The sequence below is a fragment of the Globicephala melas genome, chromosome 15 (genome assembly GCF_963455315.2).
Source record: "Globicephala melas chromosome 15, mGloMel1.2, whole genome shotgun sequence".
NCBI lineage: Eukaryota > Metazoa > Chordata > Mammalia > Artiodactyla > Delphinidae > Globicephala > Globicephala melas.
In genome coordinates this window covers 70213935-70237239 of record NC_083328.1, presented here as the reverse complement: position 1 = coordinate 70237239, position 23305 = coordinate 70213935, and the positions used below count along the sequence as shown (strand labels likewise).

The window sequence follows — 23305 nt, the reverse complement described above, 5'->3', positions numbered from 1 at the left end:
ATTACCGACTCGATCAAGTCCAGGGCTTCAGAGAGGCTGGAGCCCACGGCAGGGATGAGGAGGTTTGCGGCCTCCACCACCCACTTGTAGGGCAGGCTGGTTTCCGGCGAGGAGCCCTCCTGGTCTTCACGCTTGGGGAAGTCCTCCAGCGGCTCTGGCGTCTGCACTCCATCCAGCTCTGTGGGGACGGGCTCCTGCTCCTGGGAGGGGGCAGCCGCCGTGGCCTCCTCCTCACTGCTCTCCTCTTCCTTCAGGGCAGGGAACGCCGGGGGCCAGCCGGTCACGAGACTTCCCTGGTGGGCACAGGGCACGCGGTTTGGATTTTTCGTTATGAGATATAAACTATGCCGTATTCCAGCTAACAGTGCACAACCCGAATCTAATAATAAGGAAACACAAGTGAACCCAAACTGAGAGACAGTCTATAACATAACTAGCCCTACCTTATGCTTCAAAAACATCAGTATCGTGAAAGGCTCGGAAAGGCTGATGAACTATCCCAGATAAAATTAGACGAAAGACATATGACAACGAAGCAGTGTCTAAACCTGGACTGGATCATGGGCAGGAAAAAGTGGAATCTAGACGGTAGGTTAGTCAAAAGTCCCCGCACCAATGTTAAATTCCAAGTGCGTACTGTTGTCACACAGGTGAATGTCCTTATTTTGAGGAACACACACTCAAGTATTAAGAAATAAAAGGCACAATGTATGGAATCAACTCTCAAATAACTCAGGTTAAAAAAATATGCATATTGAACTTCCCTGGTGGTCCGACGGCTAAGACTCCAGGCTTTCGCTGCAGGGGGCCTGGATCCGCATGCCACAGCCATTAAGTAAATGATTAACTACAAGGTCTTTAAAAAAAATAAATGTACATAGAGAAAGATAAAGCAAATCTGACAAATGTTAAAAATGAATGAACCCAGTAAAGGATATAGGCGAGCAGTTTTCTTGCAACTTTTCTGTGTACTTAATATTATTTCAAAATGAAAGTTTGAAAAAGGAGTGGAGACTAATTTTTTTTTGAGACTGATTTTGTGACAGGAAAGAAATAAAGAAAAAGAGGTAGATCGTTAGGGCAATCGCTCTCCTGGCAGAACCTCCGAAACAAGCTTGACTCGTTGACCTGACGGCCCCTGAGGAGCCTTGCAAACAGCACAAGTGATTAACAGAGGCCTGGTCGAGAGCGAGAAGCGGGTCCCGTGTTAACGGGGGGGGGGGGGGGGGGGACGTGGTCTCTGGATGCAGACAGAGCTCTGCCATTTCCCAGCTCCGGCAAGCCTGTGATGAGGGTCAGTTTCCTCGCCTATAAAATGAGGACACTGAGGCTTACTGAGCGGGGAGGGCGCACAGATCAACAACTGTGTGAAAACCTTTCAACCTAATTAGTAGCTACTGTTGCCACTGCTGTCAAGTGAACAGAATGGAAATGGTTTGTGATATAAGCAAAGAAAGAAAAGGAGATAAGAGCAGATTGGATTAAAACCTTATAACTGCTATAACTGGAGGGGAAGAATGCTATGAATACTATTTAAAAGCTACCAACATGTGACTCCCACTTCAGAAAACAGCCACTTTGGAAAAAGTTTGGCAATTTCTAATCAAGTTCAGTACTTATCATTTGTAATTGCAAGCACTGACTAGTGAGGTAGTCCCATACACACAGAACAGGTGAACCTTTTCTGGCAGGCAATCTAGCAAAATGTATTAACGTCTATTTTGTTTTTGTTTTTTGGGGGGCGGGGGGCCATGCCACACGGCATGGGGGATCTTAGTGCCCTGATCAGGGAATCGAACCCAGGTCCCCTGCACTGGAAGCAGGAATCTTAACCACTGGCCCACCAGAGAAGTCCCTTATCGTTTTTAAAGAATGTATCTGTCTACCTCTAGGAATTTCCCAAGAGACAACTGAGCAGTGATTTAGCTACGAGGACAACATTAAAGTTTCGTTTCTAACAACAAAAAGTCAGGTGAACCTTAATTAAAGAAATTACCAGCACAATAGAACCATTAAAATGACAGTGGAGAGGAGTGGGTGAGGCTGAAACCCACACTGTAACCTGACCTGTGTGCTCAGGATCAAGGTCTGGAGCTCCCCCTGGCCCAGCAGGGCCAGCCTCCCAGACACAAAGCGCCAGGGGGGTGAAAACAGAGTCTAGGAAATGACTTTCAGCCAAGGAGGATTTTCAGAGACTACTGTCCACTCCGCCCTATCCTGAAAGACGACTTCTCCGTGTCTGCTGACGCACATTGTTTCTCTCTGGGGCACGGATGCTTTTTATTTAATCAGAAGTAAAAGCCTGGAAAACATATTACTTAGGCATACAAGAAACTGAGAAGTGAATTCCTCTGGTTAGGGGACCCATGGGGAATCCAGACAGGAGGGAGAAGTCCTTTTACGTTTCACTTTACAGCTTTTTCAACTGTTACCGCATAGATGCTCTCATATCTGGTAAGTAAGGAATAGTCTCTGAAGCTGAAAAATCCGGAAAGAGAGGCAAAAACATGATATAACGCTCCAGCAGGGTGTTGCAGAAGAACTGGAGCAGTGAACAGTTATAATCTGGCCAGCAGGAAAAGGAAAGGGGGAGCATTAAAAAGAACTATTCAATAGTTCACGATTACAGAAAAGATTGGAAAACAGTGTAGAGGAAGCGTGTCACCTGCCATGTACCCAGCAACGGCCCATCTTCATACTCTGACACATGTGCTTCAAATCTTTGTTTTTTAAGAATAAATCATATGAGATAGTTCAAAAATAACCAAAAACACCTGAAACTACTATAATATTGTAAATCAACTATACTTCAATTTTAAAAATAGTATGCTCTGGAGTGTAGGATGGGAGATGTTAACAATTGTAAATGTAACACCATATGACTTCATTCATATGACTTTCTAGAAAATTATAGAGACAGAAAACAGATGAAGGGTGCCAGGGACTAAGGATGGGAGAAGGGCTGAAAGAATATGGGGGGTGATGGAGAGGTTGTGTGTTGACTATGGTGGTGGCCACAGGACTGTTTAAAGCTGTCATGACTCAGACCTGCACATGAAACACAGTGAATTTTACTGTATGTGCTTGTACCTCAACAAATCTGATTTTTTTTAGAATTGCAAATGTGCTTTTAGTATGAAAAGGCTGGAAAGAGCAACGGGTAGGAAGGAAGCTGTTGAGGACAGGAGGAGGCTGAGGACCTCCCCACCTGACCCTTCTTCACCTGGCGTCGGCTCTGGCATCCTGCATCTGTGGACAGATGAGCACCAAGCATGGGCACAGGTGACACAGGGAAAGGCCCTCATGAGAGATGTGAGGCCACAGTGAGAACCTCTTGTAGGATTACGGAACAGCCATGGAACAGTTGAAAAAGGAGGAATAGGTGTTGGTGAGACGGCATCGGATACACATGAAAACAAACCAACTAGCCCAAGCCCAGTGGCTGAGCTGCCTGACATCCCCGCCCCACTCACCTGGCCTTCTGAGGCCGGGGCACTCTGGCAGCCGTCCTTGTCCTCCAGCTCCAGCAGCAAGTACATGGGGGGCTTGCTGTCTCTGGACTCACTCAGGAAGCCTCCCGTGTCCACCTTCCTCTTGATAGTGGAGTTCCAGTGATTCTTCACAGCATTGTCTGTCCTACAGGGGCCAACCGGGGATCTTTGACCCCAGCACTGGGGCCCGTGCGCCACCGGGCGCGTCACTAGCCTCCCTGAGCTGAGCTCCCACCTCTGTAAGTGCGGGTTCAGCCTGAGGAGTTCTAAGGGCTCTTAGCTCTAAGATGAAGTCTGACATGCTTGCAGCCTGTAACGATTTACAGAGTATTTCCACACACCTCTGAGAAATAAGCAAAGGTCTTATTCAGCCTACAGGGTAAAATCCTAACACTGAAACATTCTGGGAACTCTCATTCCCTTTCCCACTCACTCTGCATTTGTAGAAACCGTAAGCAAGCTGCCGGCCGGTGGCCCCTGTCCTGAGGCTCAGTGACCTGGAACACAAGCCCTGATCACGTCCCACAGACAGAAAATGGCCAAAGAGGGCACAGAGGATCCACTACTGACCACTCTGAGCCTTGGCTTTTTTATCTGGAGAATCAAAAGACTACTTCACTCTCCATCACTTGCTGAAGATTAAAGAGGAAACACATATGGTGTAAGTCAGGAGTAGCACCCCCACTACAGAAGCAGAAAGTAGCACAGTGGTGCAGGAGTCAGGGAAGCGGGGGGAGAGAAGCAGACAGGGACCGCAAGACAGAGTAACAGAGCAGCAGGAGCAGACAGCAGTACGAAGCCCAAAGAAGTACGAAACTACAGAAGCACACAGCAGCATCACGGTGAGTAGCACGGGGGGCTCAGCAGCCTCAGAGCCCACAGACCTACAGCAGTTCAGAAGTGCAGACACACAGAGGCGCTGCCTTCTTTGGGTTTCCGAGCAGAGTGCTTTTCCCTTGAACCGTGAACAGAGAATAGCAGCTTGACGGAGCCACCAGTCTAAGAGGAGGGTCTGGATCTCTGTTCATTCCCACTGAAGGCTGTCAGGACGCAGTGCTGGCTGCGCAGGGGTCGGGGCACGGTGGGGAGGTGGCCAGGGACTGACCACAGTTGGAAAGGACAGAGAAACCTTCCCTGAGGAAATAACGTCCCCACTGAGAACCAAAGGATGAGAGCGTGTTGGCTACATCATGGGTACAAGTTAGAGGGCATCCAAGCTGCCAGGAGCACAGGGCGTTCGTGCTCAGAAAAGAGCTCTCCCGTGTCTAAGGGAGAGAGGAGGTCGGAGCAGCTAAGGCCCCAAAGATGAGCAAGGGTGACGGCAGATCAAGGCGAGGCTGGTGGCATCAGCCAGGCCAGGCTGGCCACACGGGAAAGAGGCTCGAGTCCTCAACCCAAGTGTTTTCAGAAATGCCAAAAGGATAACACACTCCGGTTTGAGTTTTGGAAACAGATGATTCCAGACTCCAGGGGAAAGAGACCATCTGGCATTTTATTTCCTCTCCTTCCCAGGACCGCAATGCCATGGCAAAGAAAGGAAACAAAATAAGGTAAAAATGCACACAGACGAAAAGAGCAGGGTAGAAGACAGTGGTGAGTAAGTGATTTTTTATAAGTTTCCAGAAGATGGAAAGCAGTTAGGGGAGCAGTGAGCAACTTAGGAGACTGGGAATTGACCCTGGAGCAGGATTCTAGCAAGAATGGAGCCAAGTCGTCCTAATGCTCCCTGCAGAACACCAAGAGGCCCAGGGCTTGGAGGGGCCAGGCCCAGCGTGAAGAGTAGGGTGGAAACGGGCAGTGGTTCGGACGTCCAGATCCTGGGCCTGACCTCACAGGCAGGAGGAAAGAGGTTTATTCTCTAAAAAATAACCAGGCCACCCCGGCCACAGCAGAGGGCAGGGATGGCACAGAGCCGAAAGTGGGACCAGATGAGAGGCTGCACAGTGAATGGGAGGCCCCCAGGCCTCCCTCCCTTCCCTGTTCCAGACTCCAAGCAGCTGGGTCCCCCCCTGCCCCCCCTCCCCTATCCCCTCCCATCCCGTCAAGAATCTGAAGGACTCGTTCGCTTCTGGGAAAAGTGAACAACTCCAGAGAAATCGGGACTGGGCCTTGGAACATCCCCGCAAAGGCCCCAGCAGGCGGCTCACCTCCCCGGCAGCATCTTGGCGATCTCGGCCCAGCGGTTGCCCAGCACCTTGTGGGCCTCGCAGATGATGCGGTCCTCCTCCTCCGTCCAGCAGGACTTCTTCACTTCGGGGTTGAGGTGATTGTGCCAGCGCTCGCGGCACTGCTTCCCCAGCCGGCCCTTCAGGTGCTTGGCGATCAGCGTCCACTGCTTCGTGCCGTACTTCTTGACCAGCTCTATGACCTTGGGGGAAAGCTGCTGTGAGGCCGGCGGGACCGGCCCTTTCCCCACCCCAGCACCGACCAGTGGGATGTCACACACCCAAGGTCCAGCTGGACAGCCCAGCCACCACCCAGGGCAGCCTCAGCCCCTTGATTCCCGGGGGTGGGTGAAGGCCCGCCATGTGGCAGGCACTGTCCTGGGCATTACCTTCTGGTCCTCCTCTTTGGTCCATGGCCCCTTGACGAGGTCTGGATTCAAGACCCTCAGCCACCGGTACTGGCACTGCTGGTCAGTGCGGTTCTGGGAACAGGACAGGCACCCGTGAGAACTCCTGGGATGGTGGCCCTGGACCCTGGACACACACTGGGCTCAGGGGACACCTCGGTGGGGTTCTGTCTTGTTTCCTGCACCACCACACACTGCCTGCCCACGGGCCGGAACACGCATGGTTTCCCTGTGCTACCAGAGGGCCCGGATGGAACCAGGCAAACTCAGAACCATGTGGGAAGCCACCGCCAGTTGCCCTAACACAAGGGGGCTGCCCCGTGCCAGCCCGCAGGCTACATCAGGGATCCTTGCTTGCTTCGGGGAGGGTAGTATCTCCCTGAAGGTTTCAGATCACACGGAGGAGGGGGAGGTGACGAGGGTCTGGTGACTTGGTCCCTGAACTGCCCGATGAGCCAGGAAATAAGCCAACAGCAGCTCCTGCCACATCCCCTCCCTGCCAGACGCCTGCAGTGCTGGGGGTGGGGGACCTGAGGGGGACCCGCATCACCAGGAGCCTCTAGATGCTGGACATGGTGGCACCAGCCAGCTCGGCAGGGGCCTCGCCATGGAGCCTGCTCAAGTACTGTTTCCCCTCAGTTTCAGTCTCACGGTTGAGAAACCGAAACCGAGCACCAACTCGCTCCTGACTTGCAGGAAGAAATGCAAATATGTCACTGATCTGACTTCATGAGCACGGAGCCCAAGACCCCCAGGCACACGGAGGCTGCTGCGTGGAGACGCTTACACCAGGGTGCCTTGGATTCCGGTTTGGGAAGAAAGGGCCTAGGAAGCCTGGAAGGTTGTTTTGTTGGGAGAGCTGGGGGGGACTTGGTAAGGAACCCCCCTTTCTTCTCCTTGACACAAAGTCTGTCCTGGGCCCACTGTCCTGGGGGAGGGGGCCGCAGGGGGCTGCACTCACGGGAAAGTGGCTGGCCAGGAACTTCCAGTCTTGCTGTCCAAACTGCCTCACCAGGGTCCTCAGCTGCTCATCCTGCCAAAACCGGGAAGACAGAGCGCTCAGCTACACGTGTGCAGAAAACAGCTGCTCTTGACGGAGCCCTCCCCAAAGAAAACAGCCTCTCTCATCCACTCAGTCATGAAATGATCACCTACTACACACCAGGCACGCCAGGCATGGCAGTGGGCAGCATCGGAGCTGCCCAACCTTATGGGACTTAAAGTCTAGAGGGAAGCAGATGTTAATCAAAGCCTCCTGCAAACAAAAGGAAAGGTGCTGGGGGGTACGGAGAGGTCGATGGTGAGGCCTATTTGGGGGGGTCCAAGGGACAGGCCCCAAGGAAGTCCAGTGAGGCTAGAATGCAGGAAGCAAGCAGGAGGGATGCAAGAGGATTCTGGAGGGGACGGCAGGGGCCAGACCACAAGCAGGGTTGATTCGGGCCTCTGCGTCATGCAAAGCCACTGATGCACTGAAGCAGTGGGTGGTCACGGTTCAATGTGCTTGTTATGAACTTCACTTTGGCAGCTGCAGGAGAAGGGGCTACAGGTGGGCAGAATGAACGAGAGGAGGCCATTACAGGCACCTGGGCCAGAGACGACAGTGACCCAGCACTGGAGATGGGGGACATGGGCAGAATCAAGCGCACTCAGAAGGGAAGGAAAACAGTACCTGTTAAAACGTTCTCCTGAATATAAAGTACTGATTTACGCAACAACATGAAATCACAGTATCATTGTGATGAGGGAAAGAAGCCAGACATAAAGAGTATACATTGCATGATTCTGCGCTTAAGAACTTCTAGAAAATGTAAACTAAGCTACAGGGACAAAAAGATAGTCAGTGGTGTCTGAGGTCAGGGGTGGTGGTAGGGAGAAATGGACAGCAAAGGGAGCAAGAAATGCCTGGGGTGATGGAAGCGCTCTACGATGACGGTGCTGGGAGTTTCATGGTAGCACGTGCACTGAAACTCACTGAATTGTACTTTAATGGTTGTAGTTGATTGTATGTAAAGTATTCTTCCATCGAATCAATTTTTTAATATTTTATAATATATAAAGGAAATGTAGGAAATTCCCTGGCGGTCCGGTGGTTAGAATTCCGCGCTTTCACTGCCAAGGGCCTGGGTTCAATCAAAAAAAAGAAGAAGAAGAAAATGTAGTATATCCATACAGTAGAACATTATTCAGCCTTAAAACAGAAGGAAATTCTGTTGCAAGATACAACGTGGATGACCCTTGAAGACATTATGCTAAGCGAAATAAGCCAGACACAAAAGGACAGCGTATGAGTCCACTCTTGTGAAGAATCTGAAGCAGTCAAATCATAGAAACAGAAAGGAGACAAAGGTGGTTGCCAAGGGCTAGGAGGAGGAGAGGGGGGAATTAAGTGTTTAATGATTCAGTTTTGCACGATGACAAAGTTCTAGAGACCTGCTGCACGGTGGGAATATACTTCACGTACTGAACTGTACACTTAAAAATAGTTACGAGGGTACATTTAATGTTAGGTGTTTTTACACACACACACACACTCTCTCTCTCTCTCCTGGACAGAAAAAAAGGCCACCAGAGAAATCCAGACCCTCAACTGCAGCTTGGCCACAGCCCAGCATCAGCTGGACAAAGTCCCCATGAATCCTGTAGCTGAGCCAGCCCACGGCCACACAGCCAGCCCCGGACACCCTGCCCTCCCCTGCCGCCTGCCCGACCTGGCCAGGCCAACCCCTGCCTTCCGCCCATGTCCCCTGTGTCCATCTCCAGCACCACCATCCTCCCCGACAACTGCGGGGGGGACACTTTCGTCTCCAGCTCCTGCCAGACCCCATGGGCCCCCTCCACCTGTCCACTCCCGCCTGCACTGTCCCTGTCCCTCCGCAGCCATCTTCTCCCACCTGCCCGGCACAGCAACCTCTCCAACTCCCTCAGCTTCAGGCTGCCCCCAAATCCCTTACCCACCCTACACACAGCAGACTAGCTCCCTGGAGCCCAGCTGTGGTCATGTCCCGCATCTGCTTCAAAAACCTTCAATGGCTTCACCTTGCCAGCTGAACAAGCCTACATCTCTGAGTCCGAAGTCCAAGGCCTTCCGGGATTGGACCCCATTCGATCTTTCCATCTTAATCAACCACGCTTCCTCTTTAAGGACCCTTTGCTCCAGCCAAACGGGGGGTCCTCTTGCTTTTCTCCACCTGTAACCCATTTCCTATTGACTTACCCACCATTTTGCACACCTGACTGCTGAATTTCCAAATCCTTACTCCATGAAACTGTTCTTAACTTCTCAGACAACAGTAAACTCAACTTCTAAAAGCATTTTGGGGAATTCCCAGATGGTCCAGCGGTTAGGACTCTGCGCTTTCACTGCTGAGGGTGCGAGTTATAATCCCTGGTCGCGGAACTAAGATCCCACAAGTCTCTAGGTCAAAAAAAAAAAAAAAAGAGAGAGAGAAAGAGAAGGAAAAAAAAAAAGGCATTTCGACAATTACAGGTGCCTCCTATGTCTAGGAGGCTTAGTATAAGACAGGAGAGACACCACAGTGAGCACAAAAGACACCAGTCTTGGGACTTCCCTGGTGGACAGTGGTTTGGAGTCCACCTGCCAATGCAGGGGACATGGGTTTGAGCCCTGGTCCGGGAGGATCCCACATGCCGCGGAGCAACTAAGCCCGTGCACCACAACTACTGCGCCTGTGCTCTAGAGTCCACGAGGCACAACTACTGAGCCCACATGCCACAACTACTGAAGCCCATGAGCCTAGAGCCCGTGCTCCACAACAAAAGAAGCCACTGCAATGAGAAGCCTGCACACCACAACGAAGAGTAGGCCCCGCTCACAGCAACTACAGAAAGCCCGTGTGCAGCAATGAAGACCCAACGCAGCCAAAAGTAAATAAAAAAAAAAAGACGCCAGTCTTGCCAGCACCATGATGGCCACAGCATGTCCACGGGCCTGGGCATGGTCCAGGCAGAGAGATGCTCTGGGGTAGGGACCCCATCTTGCTTGTTCTTCTAAGCCTGCAAGAGTGGAATATAGTCCCTGGTCCACAGTGGGATGAACAGAAAAGGCTGGCTTAGCACTCCTCTGAAGAAACATCTTTTATGATTTAAGAGTGTTTCACAACTCAAACAGTAAGGGGGAAAAAAAAAAAAGAGACTTAAAACTAAACACATACAGGAAAATAGAGGTAGAATAAAAAGATAAGGCCAGCAGGAGTCTAAATTGGTACAACCAAGTCAGAAAACAACCTGACAGTTTCTAAACTAAGCATATACATACACCATGAGCGTACCTAAGTATCCTCTCTAGATGAATGAAAACATAATCCTCAAAAACACTTAGGCAAGAATTTTCACAGCCGCTCTATCCACAGTAGCCAAAAACTAGAAATAGCCCAAATGCCCATCAACAAGGGAAACATACTATGGTCTATCCATACAATGGAATACTCTTCAGGAAGAAAAAATGAACAAATTACTGAATCATGCAACATTATGCTGAACAAAAGAAGCCAGATAGAAAAGAGCAGAGCTGTATGATTTCATCTGTAGGACATTCGAGAACAGGCAAAACGATCAAACAGAGAGACACTGGATGGGCGACTGCCTGGAGCCAGGAACGATGGACCACAAAGGGAACTTCCGGGGACAATCAAGGTGGTACTTATGTGAGTAATACACACTTATCAAAACTGCTGGAACTGTTCACTTTAAAAGGGTGCATTTGACTGTATATAAATTATACTTCATAAACTTGATTAAAGAATAAAATCAATTCAGAGCTTGCTATCGCAGACAAAATACAATGATTTTTTAAAAATGATAATGAAGAGGGGGTTTGCAGATTTGGCTAAACCTCCCAGCAGTTAATGGACAAGAAGCACAATTAAAGTCCACGATGCAGAACACACCAGCTTTCAAGAGACACAACAGCAACTGCTGGCCCCAAGGTCTGAGAGATGCATCCCTGTAAGAGTCCTCAATACTGAGAGTGTCCAGGAATGCTCTGAGAAGAATCATCAGGGAGAACCAGAGTGCCTATCTGCTTCTTTTTTGTTGTTTTTTGGCCGCACCATGCAGCCTGTGGGATCCTAGTTCCCCCGACCAGTGATTGAACCCGGGCCCCCAGCACTGGAAGCACCGAGTCCTAAAGCTGGACCGCTAGGGAATTCCCCCATCTGCTTCTTTCATCAGCTCCTCCTCTTCATCATACTGGTCGGGGCATCAGGCAGACACAACCCAGGCTCTGTTCCTGGTCCAGCCTCCCAGCTGCCATCACCTCCACCCCCGCAGTTGCCCCTCGGTGTCACTCACCTCCTCGTGGGTCCATTTAACCTTGCACTTGCTGTCTCGCTGCTCCGGCACATCTGAATCTGTGTCCTGGTAGTGCAGCTCATCCAGCTCCTCACTGCAGGGAAAGCAAGCCAAAGGTCAAGGACATGTGTCTCTCCACCTGCTGCTACATGATGGATGGACAGTGTGGACTGTGGCCATGACCTCTTTACTCTTTCATTTTCAGTTAACACTCTAATGATTTCAAAAGCTACAAGAAAAAAGAAGTTAAGATTTCACCAAGGACTTCCCTGGTGGCGCAGTAGATAAGAATCCACCTGCCAACGCAGGGGACACGGGTTCGAGCCCTGGTCCGGGAAGATCCCACATGCCGCGGAGCAACTAAGCCCGTGCTCCACAACTACTAGAGCCTGCGCTCTAGAGCAGACAAGCCACAACTACTGAACCCGCATGTCACAAATGCTTAAGGCTGTTCACCTAGAGCCGGAGCTCCACAACAAGAGAAGCCACCGCAAGGAGAAGCCCGCACACAGCAACAAAGAGTATCCGCCACTTGCCGCAAGTAGAGAAAGCCCGTGTGCAGCAATGAAGACCCATCACAGCCAAAAATAAATAAATAAATTTATTAAAGAGAAAAGATTTCACCAAGAATATTATATTCAACACCAGACACCTATTTCAAATTTTCTTTTAAATAACAAAACTTTTTCAACTTGCACGGGTATTTTAAGGATTAAAGCTGATGATGTATGTGGGCTTCCCTGGTGGCGCAGTGGCTGAGGATCCACCTGCCAATGGAGAGGACACGGGTTCGAGCCCTGGTCCGGGAAGATCCCACATGCCGCAGAGCAACTAAGCCGCTGCGCCACAACTACTGAGCCTGTGCTCTAGAGCCCGCGAGCCACAACTACTGAACCCACGTGCTACAACTACTGAAGCCAGCGTGCCTAGAGCCCGTGCTCCGCAACAAGAGAAGCCACCACAATGAGAAGCCCGCGCAACACAACCAAGAGTAGCTCCCGCTCACTGCAATTAGAGAAAGCCATATGCAGCAACAAAGACCCAACACAGCCCAAAAAAAAAAAAAAAAAAAGCTGACGATGTATGTAATCATCAAGCACCAGGATTTTAAGAAATATTGTTCGAGAAAACCATTTAAAATACATTAACTCAGTAACTATGTCCATTTTTGCATACCCCTTCTCAATCCTTGCCTACACATAGGTCTAGTTTATGGAGCTAAAAATCAGAGTACAAGCAGCTTTGAATTCTGGATGCTTTTATTTTCTAACAGGTAATTTTCCAAGTTACTCCAAAATCTTCCTATTTATCAGGTTTAATAGTTACAAAAATGGAGATCATGCTATCCACCCCCAGGCATGTCCGGGGCTCACAAGAGCACCCTTCCAACTCCATTAGGTCACCTCTGTCAGGGACATTCCGAAGTCAGGCATTTTTAAGTGGGAAAAAAGCCTAGACGTCTCCAAACAAGCAAGGCAAGCACAGGCCTCTCCAAAAGAGGAAGAGGACTTCCTTCTGTGGCGACGCTCCTTTCCCCTTCTCAGCATCTTCCTAATCACACCCACACTCCCCAGAGCACATTGGAAATCCTCCCGTCTCATAACATAAGCCCTTAGGCTGCAACTGCCTGTCTCCTTGACAACGTGGACAGAGGTCGGCTCCACCTCATTTCTGTAGGGCCTTTGGGGGGTAGCAACAAAATGCCTTAAGAAATGTTTGCTCTGGGAATGGCTGGACATAGGAATGAATAAACATGCAAAATTGCTGCCTCTTAGTCGATAAGAAATGCTAATACAAGTAAACTTTTTAGAATTAGGAAAGGGACAGACGAATTTCTAAACCCAGCAATACACCAGTCATAGGAGGAGCTGGAATTCAGCCTTGTCTTGTCATTCCCAAACCAATTCATGGGGTCCTCCACTATCACAAAGTAGGAGGCAAAAAAACTCTACAAGATGCTAATAACAGAAGGAAGCTGGCTTTAACATCAACTGCCCCCCAGACTGTTTTGACAGAAACTACCTTTGGTTCTCCAGCACCCAGCTTCTGACAGAAGCTCAGCAAATGTTCCTTCGAGGAAGAGACTGTTTCTGTGTAACACTCTCTGGTGCTCCAAAATACTCTATTTAATGGGGAGAGCAGCTCAGATGGCTGGGAGAGTTCTGTGAGGTAATATACTTCTAGCACCAACACGATGATGACTGTCTACTTCACATGCATTCTCATTATCCCCATTTAATAGATGTGAACATTTTGAGGCTCACAGGGTTATGCCACCTGCCAATTCCACTAAGCCAGGCTCTAACCAGCACCTTCCAGTCCTCATCTCGTAATCCCAGCTGGAAAAGCAGAGGCTAAGTCAGTAGTGGCAACCACATGGAGGTCCAACACACCCTTTCTATGCCCTTTCATGCGCTGGGCTCTGCTCCAGATAGGGTGAGTCAGAAGCTGAGCAGGAAGTAGGGCACTGGTGCAGAGGAGAGTTACAGCGGGTCGCCGAGAATCAAACTGAATGCTGTTCCAGGGTACAGAACTCATCCCTCACCTGGCTGGGGTGGGGGAGGTCCTCCACTGAGCCCCAGGGGAGAAGTAGCAGAGGACCTGGGGGTTGTCTGGGGCCTTGGTTGTTGCCTGGAGTTAACACTTCCTGAACCAGAAATTCAGGGCCTGACTAGTGCCTGCCCAGAACAACCCTTGGGAATTGGAGCTGCCCTGAGAAATTGTGGCCTGAGGAAGACACACCCTGAGCCTGAACACTGCCCAGGGATCAGATGCTTCCTTGCTGAAAGGAATTCTAGGGAAAGCCAGCAACGATTGCTTCTCAGGTCTATATGCTGGGCCTGAGAAGGCAAACACCATCTGAAGTGGGGTTTGAAGTTATCTGGGCTGCATGAATCCAGGGAGGGAACAGGGCAGAATCCCATTGTCCTCCGTGACTCCCTGCCTGGTTGAAAAGCCCAGAGCTCAGGCACCGGGTGCACAGGTCTAAGACACGGACCTGGAGCCCACAGACCTGGTTCTTGGCTTGACTCTGCTACTCATTCTCTGGCGAGTTAAGTAAGATGGAGACCGCAGTTCCTGCCTCCACCCCAGGGGCTGCTGGCACAGAGCGGTCTCGATACACATCAGTCTCTCTTCCCCTCGCCTTCAACCTCAGCTGCCCCAAACCCCTCATGTGGAACAGGAAGACAGGTCTCCGAAACGAAAACGAGCTGGGGTCCGCAACCCAGGTGGTGGGGGACCAAAAAGTCAACACCCCCGCCCCTGCATCCTTCCTAGGTCGAGGGAGGGAGTTTGGGGTTCTGTGTTTCCCCGAATGTTAAGAAATGGCCACCGGCAAATCTGAACCCCAAAAGGCTTGAACGACAACGGTCTCCCAGGCTTTGGCCGCCCGCTCGCCGTGACTTGGAAAATCACTTTCCTTCTCCAGGGGTCGCCTCCCTCACCGGTAAAGCCCCTTCCAGCTGACACCGCCGTCCCACCCCCACCCCGCAATTAGGCGGGAGACAAAATGACATCATGCAGGGCTTGGCCCGGGTCCCAGGAGACCCGCCCGCCCCAGCTCCGAGGCCCAGGGAGCCGAGCGAGGGGCCCCCGTGAGACCCCGGCTTCGCGCGCACCCCCCGCGTCTCCCCGCGTCGGGCGACACAGGACACTGCGTTTCCTGAGGACCCCACCCCCGCCCGGCTCAGAAGGGCACGGCGAGGGTGGGGGCAGAGGTCGGGGTTGGGGGGGAGGTCGGGGAGGGGGAGGGGCCCTTAGCCTCCCGGCTCCTCTCACCCGCGTGTCCGTCGAGACATCCCCCCGGCCCGGGCCGCGCCGCGCTCGCCCGCCCGCCGGCTGAGCCCGGAGCGGGAGCCGGGCCGGGGTCAGGGTTTGGGCTTCTCCGGCCGCTCCGGGCCCCGGGGCCGCGCTGCGAAGCGTCAGCGTGGCCGCAGGTCCCGCCGCTGCTCGCAGGGGCTGCGGTAGCCGCCGGCGCGCACAGAAGCACTTTTCTATCTCCCGCCAAGCGCGTCGGCGCCGCCCGGGCCTGGCGCGCGGGCGGGCTGGCGTGCGCGGGGCGGGGCCAGCGGGCGGGGCGTGCTCGGGGGGCGGGGCCGGAGAGCCGAAGAACACCGCACCTGCGCAGAGCCCTGAAGCCCCAGGGCAGGGAGAGGGCGTGGGTGTGGCTCCGAACAAGCAGCCAGGTGACTGAGGCCTGGCTCGAGCCAAGACTGATCGGGGCGGCCCTGGAGGAAAGACTGAAGAAAGGGAGTGAGCCGCAAGGATGGGAGAGTCAGGCCGGGGAAACCACCTGTGCAAAAGGGGCAGCTCTAGTCCAAGCTGCTCCTGCGTCCCTACAGCCCCACCTCAAAGCGGCCCCCTCACCCCCACCTAGACCGGGTCTGTGCCTCGAAACCATCTCCCTGCTTCCTTTCCAGCCTCGAATTCAATGGCTCCAGCTCCTCAGCTTGACTGCTGGCGGCCAAAAGTGAGCCTCCTAGAATGCAAACCTGATCTTGACTCTCCAGAACTTAAAATCTAGGTCCTCTACCTCAGGGTAAAATACTCTGTAATCAGGTGTTTATAGGATTCTGCCAGATCACCGCCCCACCCCCCAACCCACCGCCCCCAGCCAAAGAAAACTCGCAGCCTCCTGGCCTTTACTCGGGCCCAGTACACTTCCCACCCCTCCCACCCGAATAGTTCCTGTTTATCCTTAGAGTCCATGGCCCACAACCTGCTTGTTGACTCGTGCGTCTCCCCATTTGAACTATGGGATTGCTAAGGTCCAAGTGGCCCCTCAATTCACAGCAGTATCCCCAGGGCCCAGAATTCAACTGTTGCACTGAATTCAGTTTACCACATGCTTAAACTCCTAGAGGCTTAGCAAGGATTTTCCATTTTAAGTTGCCATTTACCAAGTACCTCCCGAGTGTCACCCCACATCCAAGACAGGTGCTGAAAGGGGGGGGTAAATGAATTATGAGACAGGAGCCTGGGGAGATGGGCTTAAACCTCAACCTCTTAGCCCCTGCTTATGCCTCAGACCCCTCTTCCAGAAACTTCTGGCCACCTGGGGACAGTCCAGCCCACTGCTGCAAACTTCACTTACCACAACAGAAGGAACACTGACATCTTATTATACTTGCTAGAAGCTTCCACATCAATTAATTCAGGGCTTCCCCCACCCACTTCCCTCCTAAAGTAATTCATGTGGAGATGTCCATCCCCTCTTCATTGCTAGGGCATAATATTTAAGAGTGTAGGCTCTGAAGCCGGACTTCCTAGGGTTTGATTCCCAGCTCCATCATTTACTAGTTACGTGATCATAGGCAAATAACTTCTCTGTGCCTCAGTTTTCTCATCTATAAAAATGAGTTATCAAAGACTTAGATTGGTTTTACTATGTGCCAGCCACTGTTCTGTATGCTTTATACATTTTAATTCATTTAATCCTCACAGCAACCCTATGAGGTAGTATTAGTATTCTCTTCTTTTGGCAGATGGGGACACTGAGACACAGGCCTCCCCCCAGGTCACACTGCTAGTAAATGGCAAAGAAGGGATTTAAGCCTGGGCTGTCTAGTTCCAGAGTATATGCTATTAATCACTACACTGGTACCTACTTTGTGGGATGGTTTTAGGATTAAATAAACTTATATATGTAAACCACTGAGAATAATCTCTGGTACATAATAAGCACTATATTACTTTTTGTTGTTATTATAACTCTTCAGTTGCTCTCATGCTTGCCCTTTGAGGTCTAGGAAGCTGCTTTGCACACAGCACACACTCTCACATGGATTATTAGTCCCATTTCAGGAGAGAGACAGGACCTACCAGCTCAGGCAAGGTATTTGCCCAAGGCAAGAGACAGGGAGCGGCTGTCTCCAGTTGCTAGCCAGCTGACCAATACACTTATCGACTGAAAAAGAATGCACAACCTAGAAGTTGAGAATTATGTTTTATTCAGCAGTATTACTGAGGACTTAAGCCTGGGATATAGCATCTCAGATAGCTGAGGGACTGTTCCGAAGAGGTAAGGGAGGAGCCAGGATATATAGTAGTTTTTGCAGTAACAAAAACAAAAAAACCCCAAGTAGTCAGAACATCAAAAGTTTACTGCTAATTAAAGAAAACCAGACATCTTAAGTTAATGAATTTAGCACTCTTCTATGTGTGGGAAGATGCAGGAGTCTGAGCTTATTGAAATTACTTGTTTGATACGCACCTTAACTATCTAGGGCCAGTATCCTATTTTTCTCCATCTTGAATCCCCTCAGGGCACACCATCAGGGGTGGCTGCAGTGGCTGCTGGCTTGATGGCCACAACATCCTTTGTTTACTGAAGTGGCAGGTGATATTCTTTGTCCATATCAGAGTCTAAGAAGCCTGGAGTCAGTGCTGCGAGTCAGAGAGCAGGGAGGTCACCCTGGTACCAGATGGAATCTGGTTATCTGCACAAGTGTGTCTTCTCCAGTTACCATCATGCCAACAGATACCCCTGGAGAGAAGACTCCAAGTGTCCTGGGTGCAGCCACAGCTGGGAGTGGTCCCTGGGCTCAGGACTGATAACATATAGACTGCACTCTACCAGGAACCTTTTCCTGCACATACCCTCCTTGGACAGGGAGGCTTCAGTCATTTGGTCATTCCACAGTTTGCCCCACCCCAGGTTCCAGACGCAGGGCCTGCCCCTGTCTTGGGAAGGCAGCATCAAATCTATTAAATGCTCAGGATGCAGCATAAGCCTGGACACAAAACAAACACGGATTGATCACAAATAAATGATAAGTAGGATCATATGTCCCTCTGCCTGGCGTCTTCCCCTCCACTTACTGAGCACCTCCCTTTTCACCCTTGTCCTCCCACCACCGTACTTCCTCTGCCCGTAATTTTACTTGCTCTCTCAAGAGCAGACAGCCCCACATTCACATTTCAGCTTCAGATGTTGACCATAATGTTTGGCTCCTGGCAGGTACTCACAGAAGCGGTGTTACACATTTTTAATTGAATGAATGAAATGTTAAAACTAACATTTGGGCTGGAGAGTTGTTAGGAAGGCACAGAACTGGGGGAACTTGGAATGCTAGAGTTTCGATTGTGCCTTACAGGGACCATCAAAAGAGATTTTGAAACAAAGGAATGTTTTTCAGATACTTCTGCCCAAGGAATTCCCTGGTGGTCCAGTGGTTAAGACTCTGTGCTCTCAATGCCGAGGGCTCAGGTTCAATCCCTGAAGGGAACTGAGATCCCACAAGACACACTGTGCGGCCGGAAAAAAAGAAAAACGTTTTTTAAAAAAAGATACTTCTGCCTCACCCCCAAGGGCATCAGTGTAGAGGACAGAGTCATGGCAGCAGGTAAGTGGCCAGAGGCATGAGAGGTCCAGAACCAGCAGTGGAAATGGGAAACTTTCAACAACAGGGTGGATCCCAATGCAGGGAAGCAATTCAATTAACTGATTCAAGAAATCAGACCTCAACAGAGAAATTTCCTCACCCACTTCTCAAAAGATTGAGATTTTAGGAATAACTATTTGCAAAGCACCTATATTTGAGTTCCAGCAAAGGACCTGCAAAACATTCAGGTCAGAAAATAATAGCTGGATTTTACTGGGGAAGACACCATGGGCCAGGCACCATACTAAGAGCTTTGCCTTCATTTTCCATTTAATGCTCATCACTATGAGAGGCAGGTGTCAAACAGTAAGCTCCTCATTCTAAAGATAAGGAAACTGAGGTACACAGGTGTTAAGTTGCCATGATCACACAGCTAGGGGGCAGGTGGCTTGAAGCAAAGCACCCATCCTTTGAAATGTAAATTGAGAGGACAGTTTGTGAAAATATGTCGAAATGATTGAGGCTGGGCTGCACCAGGAGCTAGTCATCAGGAGACAATCCAACATCCATACTCTCTAGAACCTCACCAGGTGATAGGAGAGACAATGGGTAAACAGAAAATTAGATCTATCAGGGCGAAGATAAAGGCAGGCGCTGTGGTTATCAACCAAAGGGGTCACTGAAGGCTCTTCAAAGCTGGGTGACTTAGGAATTTGCAAGGTGGCCAGAGGGAAAAGCCAGTGCATATCAAGGAGAGAAATATTAGGAAGTACTCAGACTGCCCAGAGTTGAAGTCACTTTTTTTTTTTTGACTTAAAAAAAATATTTTTATTGGAGTATAGTTTCTGCTGTACAGCAAAGTGAATCAGTTATGCATATATCCACTCTTTTTAGATTTCCTTCCCATTTAGGTCACCACAGAGCACTGAGTAGAGTTGAGTTGAAGTCATTTTTGATTCTTCTCTCACATCATCTATCTGACCCATCTGCAAATCCTATTGGCTCTACCCTCAAACTCTACCTTCAAAATATATCTAGTGGCAAAGCACACGAAAAGATGCTCAATACTATTTCATTTGGGAATTGCAAATTTAAAACCGCAATGAGATTTACACACCTATTACAATCACTGACTAAAAAGACTAATCATGTCAAATGTTGAAGATGGGGAGTAATCAGACTTCTCCAATACTGCTGGTGGAATGTGAAAGTGTACAACCACTTTGGAAACAGCTCAGCAGTTTCTTAAAAACATATACACCTACCATATGACCCAGCCATATGGAGCCAAGAAAAATGAATGCACATGTTCACACAGAGCCTTTTACATACTTTTATTTGTAATAGCCCCTAACTGGAAACACCCCAAATGTCCATCAACAGGTAACTGGATAAACAAATTATAGATATAAAACAAATATATCCACTCTGACAATAAAAAGGAATTACTTATACAATGTGAATCTCAAAATAATTAGGCTGAAAGAAGACAAAGAGTACACACTTTGTGATTCCATTTACACACGACTCCAGAAATTGCAAACCAATCTAGTGACAGAACCAATCTAAAGTGACAGTGGTTGTAGAGAAGGGATGACAAAGGGACACGAGGACGTTTTGGGGAGTGATGGATATGTTCCATTTGCATGACTCTAGGGGGTCCCTCTTCAATCACTGGGAGAAGTGTGGGGTCATTGACCACAGAACAGGGCAATCAACCCTGCGTGGGCTTGTCCAGACTCATGCCCGCCCCAGCTGTGTCCTCATTTATGCAATCGCAAAGGGTGAGAATTTGGTCTCTTAGAAACCTTCTGGGAATTCCCTGGCGGTCCAGTGGTTAGGACTCCGCACTGCCACTTCATGGGGGACGGGTTCCATCCCTGGTCAATCGGGGAACTAATGCAAATCTCTTGCATTCCTGATGAGGGGTATGAGACTCCAAGAGAAGAGCCAGGATCCTGGACTGCTTTAATACACACACCACGTCTAGCCCACACCTCTGACTTCTTATCCTGGGCCTTCTGGGGCATCAGCTTTCACAAACATTTAGTTCTTCCTTTTGTAACATGGCCACTTGCAGTTCAGCAATCAAGCTGGAAGGAGTCGCGGATTAAGGAGTTAGGGCACAAATTCAGGGAGGGAACGAACGACGGACACCAAGGCCTAGTCCAGAGGCGGGTGGAAACCACCTGCACGGCCCAGCCCGGCCAGGCCCCGCGGCCGCACTTGAAGGTAACATCACCCACCTCTGTGAAGATGGAGAGGGAAAATCAGGCCTTGGAGTCCACCTGGCAGTCTCTCGCCGCCCACAGTGAGCAGGGACAAGAGACGTGACCTGTTTCGAGGGGTCCAACTAGTGAATAAAGGCCGAAGATCCCAGGCCGTCTGACCGCGGGGCCCACGCCGCCGCCCAGAGCCGGCCCACTTCCAGGCGCGCGCTCCGGCTCCGGCTCCGCGCGAGGCATCGCGGGAGGCGCACCGCCTGACGTCATTATAGGGCGCGAGCTTGGGGTTAGGTTGGATCCCGGCTGCTGGGCTGTGGAGCTCCCGCAGACTTTCCCCGCGACGCGGTCTCGCCCGGTGACCCCCGCCGGCCCCGCGCCCTCTGAGCCATACTCCCTGGGATCCTGATCGTGAGAGGACGGGTGAAAGGCCCGGGGGAGGAGAGGGAGCAGGGCAGGTACGTCGCCGGCCTCCGACACTATGGCGGTCACGGCCCGGAGCCCGGTTGACCCCCTTCAACCTCGAGCCGTCCCTGGCTCGCCGTGTGGCTCAGCAAGCCCTGCACAAGCCCCTGACACTGCAAGTTTCCTTCACGCTATTTGTCACCGTCAGCAACTCTTACGAGGTTAATTTCTCTCTCGCATTGTGAGCTGCAGGAGCGCAACCCTAGGATGAATCATTAGTGGGCTTCGTGTTAAAATTTGGTATAAGCAAGATTTATTACTCTTTTTAAAGTATATATTTCTTCCTGTCTCTTGAAGGCAGCGGAAGAAATTAATAACATTGGTTGCAGAAAGAGGAACTGAATGGCTAAAGAGGGTGAAATTCTTTCAACATCCTTCAGCCCCGTGCTTACGTATTACCTAAAATTTTTTAAATTTAAATTTCCTTACGGCATACGTAGCGCTCTAGGACCTTTTACGGGAGAGTTTGAAAACGTCTCACATATGATTTTATGAATAAGAAGTAACTTAGCAAAAGCCACACAATGGATCTATGATCTATCATAAGATACTTCAAGTTTTCCTCCGTGCTCTTGCGGGAGGAGAGACCCTTTGTCACCCATACATCTCTCTCATTATGTTATCACCTCTTCGTTTTTTGTTTTTTTTTTTTGCGGCACGCGGGCCTCTCACTGTTGCGGCCTCTCCCGTTGCGGAGCACAGGCTCCGGGCGCGCAGGCTCAGCGGCCATGGCTCACGGGCCCAGCTGCTCCGCGGCATGTGGGATCTTCCTGGACCGGGGCACAAACCCGCGCCCCCTGCATCGGCAAGCGGACTCTCAACCACTGCGCCACCAGGGAAGCCCTTTTTTTTTTTCTTTTAATATTTATTTACTTATTATTTATTTTTGGCTGTATAGGGTCTTAGTTGTGGCACACTGGCTCTTCGTTGCAGCCCGCAGGCTTCGTTCTAGTTGGGAAGTGCGGGTTTTCTCTCTCTAGTTGTGGCGTGCAGGCTCCAGAGAGCGTGGGCTCTGTAGTTTGTGGCACGCGGACTCTAGTTGAGGTGTGAGAGCTCAGTAGTTGTGGCCCGTGGGCTTAGTTGCCCTGTGGCATGTGGGATCTTAGTTCCCCAGGCCAGGGATCGAACTTGCGTCCCCTGCATTGCAAGGTGGATTCTCTACCACTGGGCCACCAGGGAAGTCCCTCCTCTTCATTTTTCTTTTAAATAAATAAATTTATTTATTTATTTATGGCTGTGTTGGGTCTTCATTGCTGAGCGCGGGCTTTCTCTAGTTGTGGTGAGTGGAGGCTTCTCATTGTCGTGGCTTCTCTTGTTGCGGAGCACGGGCTCTAGGTGCGCAGCCTTCAGTAGTTGTGGCACGTGGGCTCAGTAGTTGTGGCACACGGGATTAGTTGCTTCACGGCATGTGGGATCTTCCCGTGCCAGGGATCGAACCCGTGTCCCTTACATTGGCAGGAGGATTCTTAACCACTGCACCACCAGGGAAGCCCCCTCCTCTTCGTTTTGATACCAACATTTCTCTGATGAGAGATTTTTTGAGTTCAACAAAGTCTCCAACAATTTTTTTTTTTGCTGCTACCTGCTAGGACTGGTACTACCACTTTATTGTTGTTTTGTGTGTATGTGTTTTTTTTTAAAGAGTGAAGTTGAAACACTTGTTCGAGTCAGTTAACTTTTTCATCTCAAGTGGTTTATGTGCCAGAAAAAGTATGTGCACATAGGTGAACAGCATCTGGGATAAAGGGCTCATGTTTGAATTTAAAAACAGCCCTGCTCGTTATCTTAACCAATTGTTTAGACTTAACTTCACTAATACTGGACCAATCTGACATTATACATAGCATCACCTATGAAATATTCTTGCCAAAAATGTTTAATTCAAAGCTAGCCTTTTATGTCTAACTTCCAGTATGCAGG

General features: G+C 50.3%; 1 protein-coding gene across 1 annotated transcript in view; it reads right to left on the bottom strand.

The window, feature by feature from the left end:
- Window positions 1-21163, bottom strand: part of MYBL2 (MYB proto-oncogene like 2) — a 33883-nt gene extending 12720 nt beyond the window's left edge. The window contains exons 1-8 of the mRNA XM_060285324.1: window positions 21089-21163; window positions 20945-21033; window positions 11374-11467; window positions 7025-7096; window positions 6046-6138; window positions 5639-5859; window positions 3474-3636; window positions 6-293 (exon numbers count right to left, since the gene is read on the bottom strand). Of these exons, the coding sequence (XP_060141307.1) occupies window positions 6-293; window positions 3474-3636; window positions 5639-5859; window positions 6046-6138; window positions 7025-7096; window positions 11374-11467; window positions 20945-21033; window positions 21089-21163 (1095 nt within the window). The remainder of the gene's footprint in view (window positions 1-5; window positions 294-3473; window positions 3637-5638; window positions 5860-6045; window positions 6139-7024; window positions 7097-11373; window positions 11468-20944; window positions 21034-21088) is intronic.
- Between the last annotated feature and the right edge of the window lie 2142 nt (window positions 21164-23305).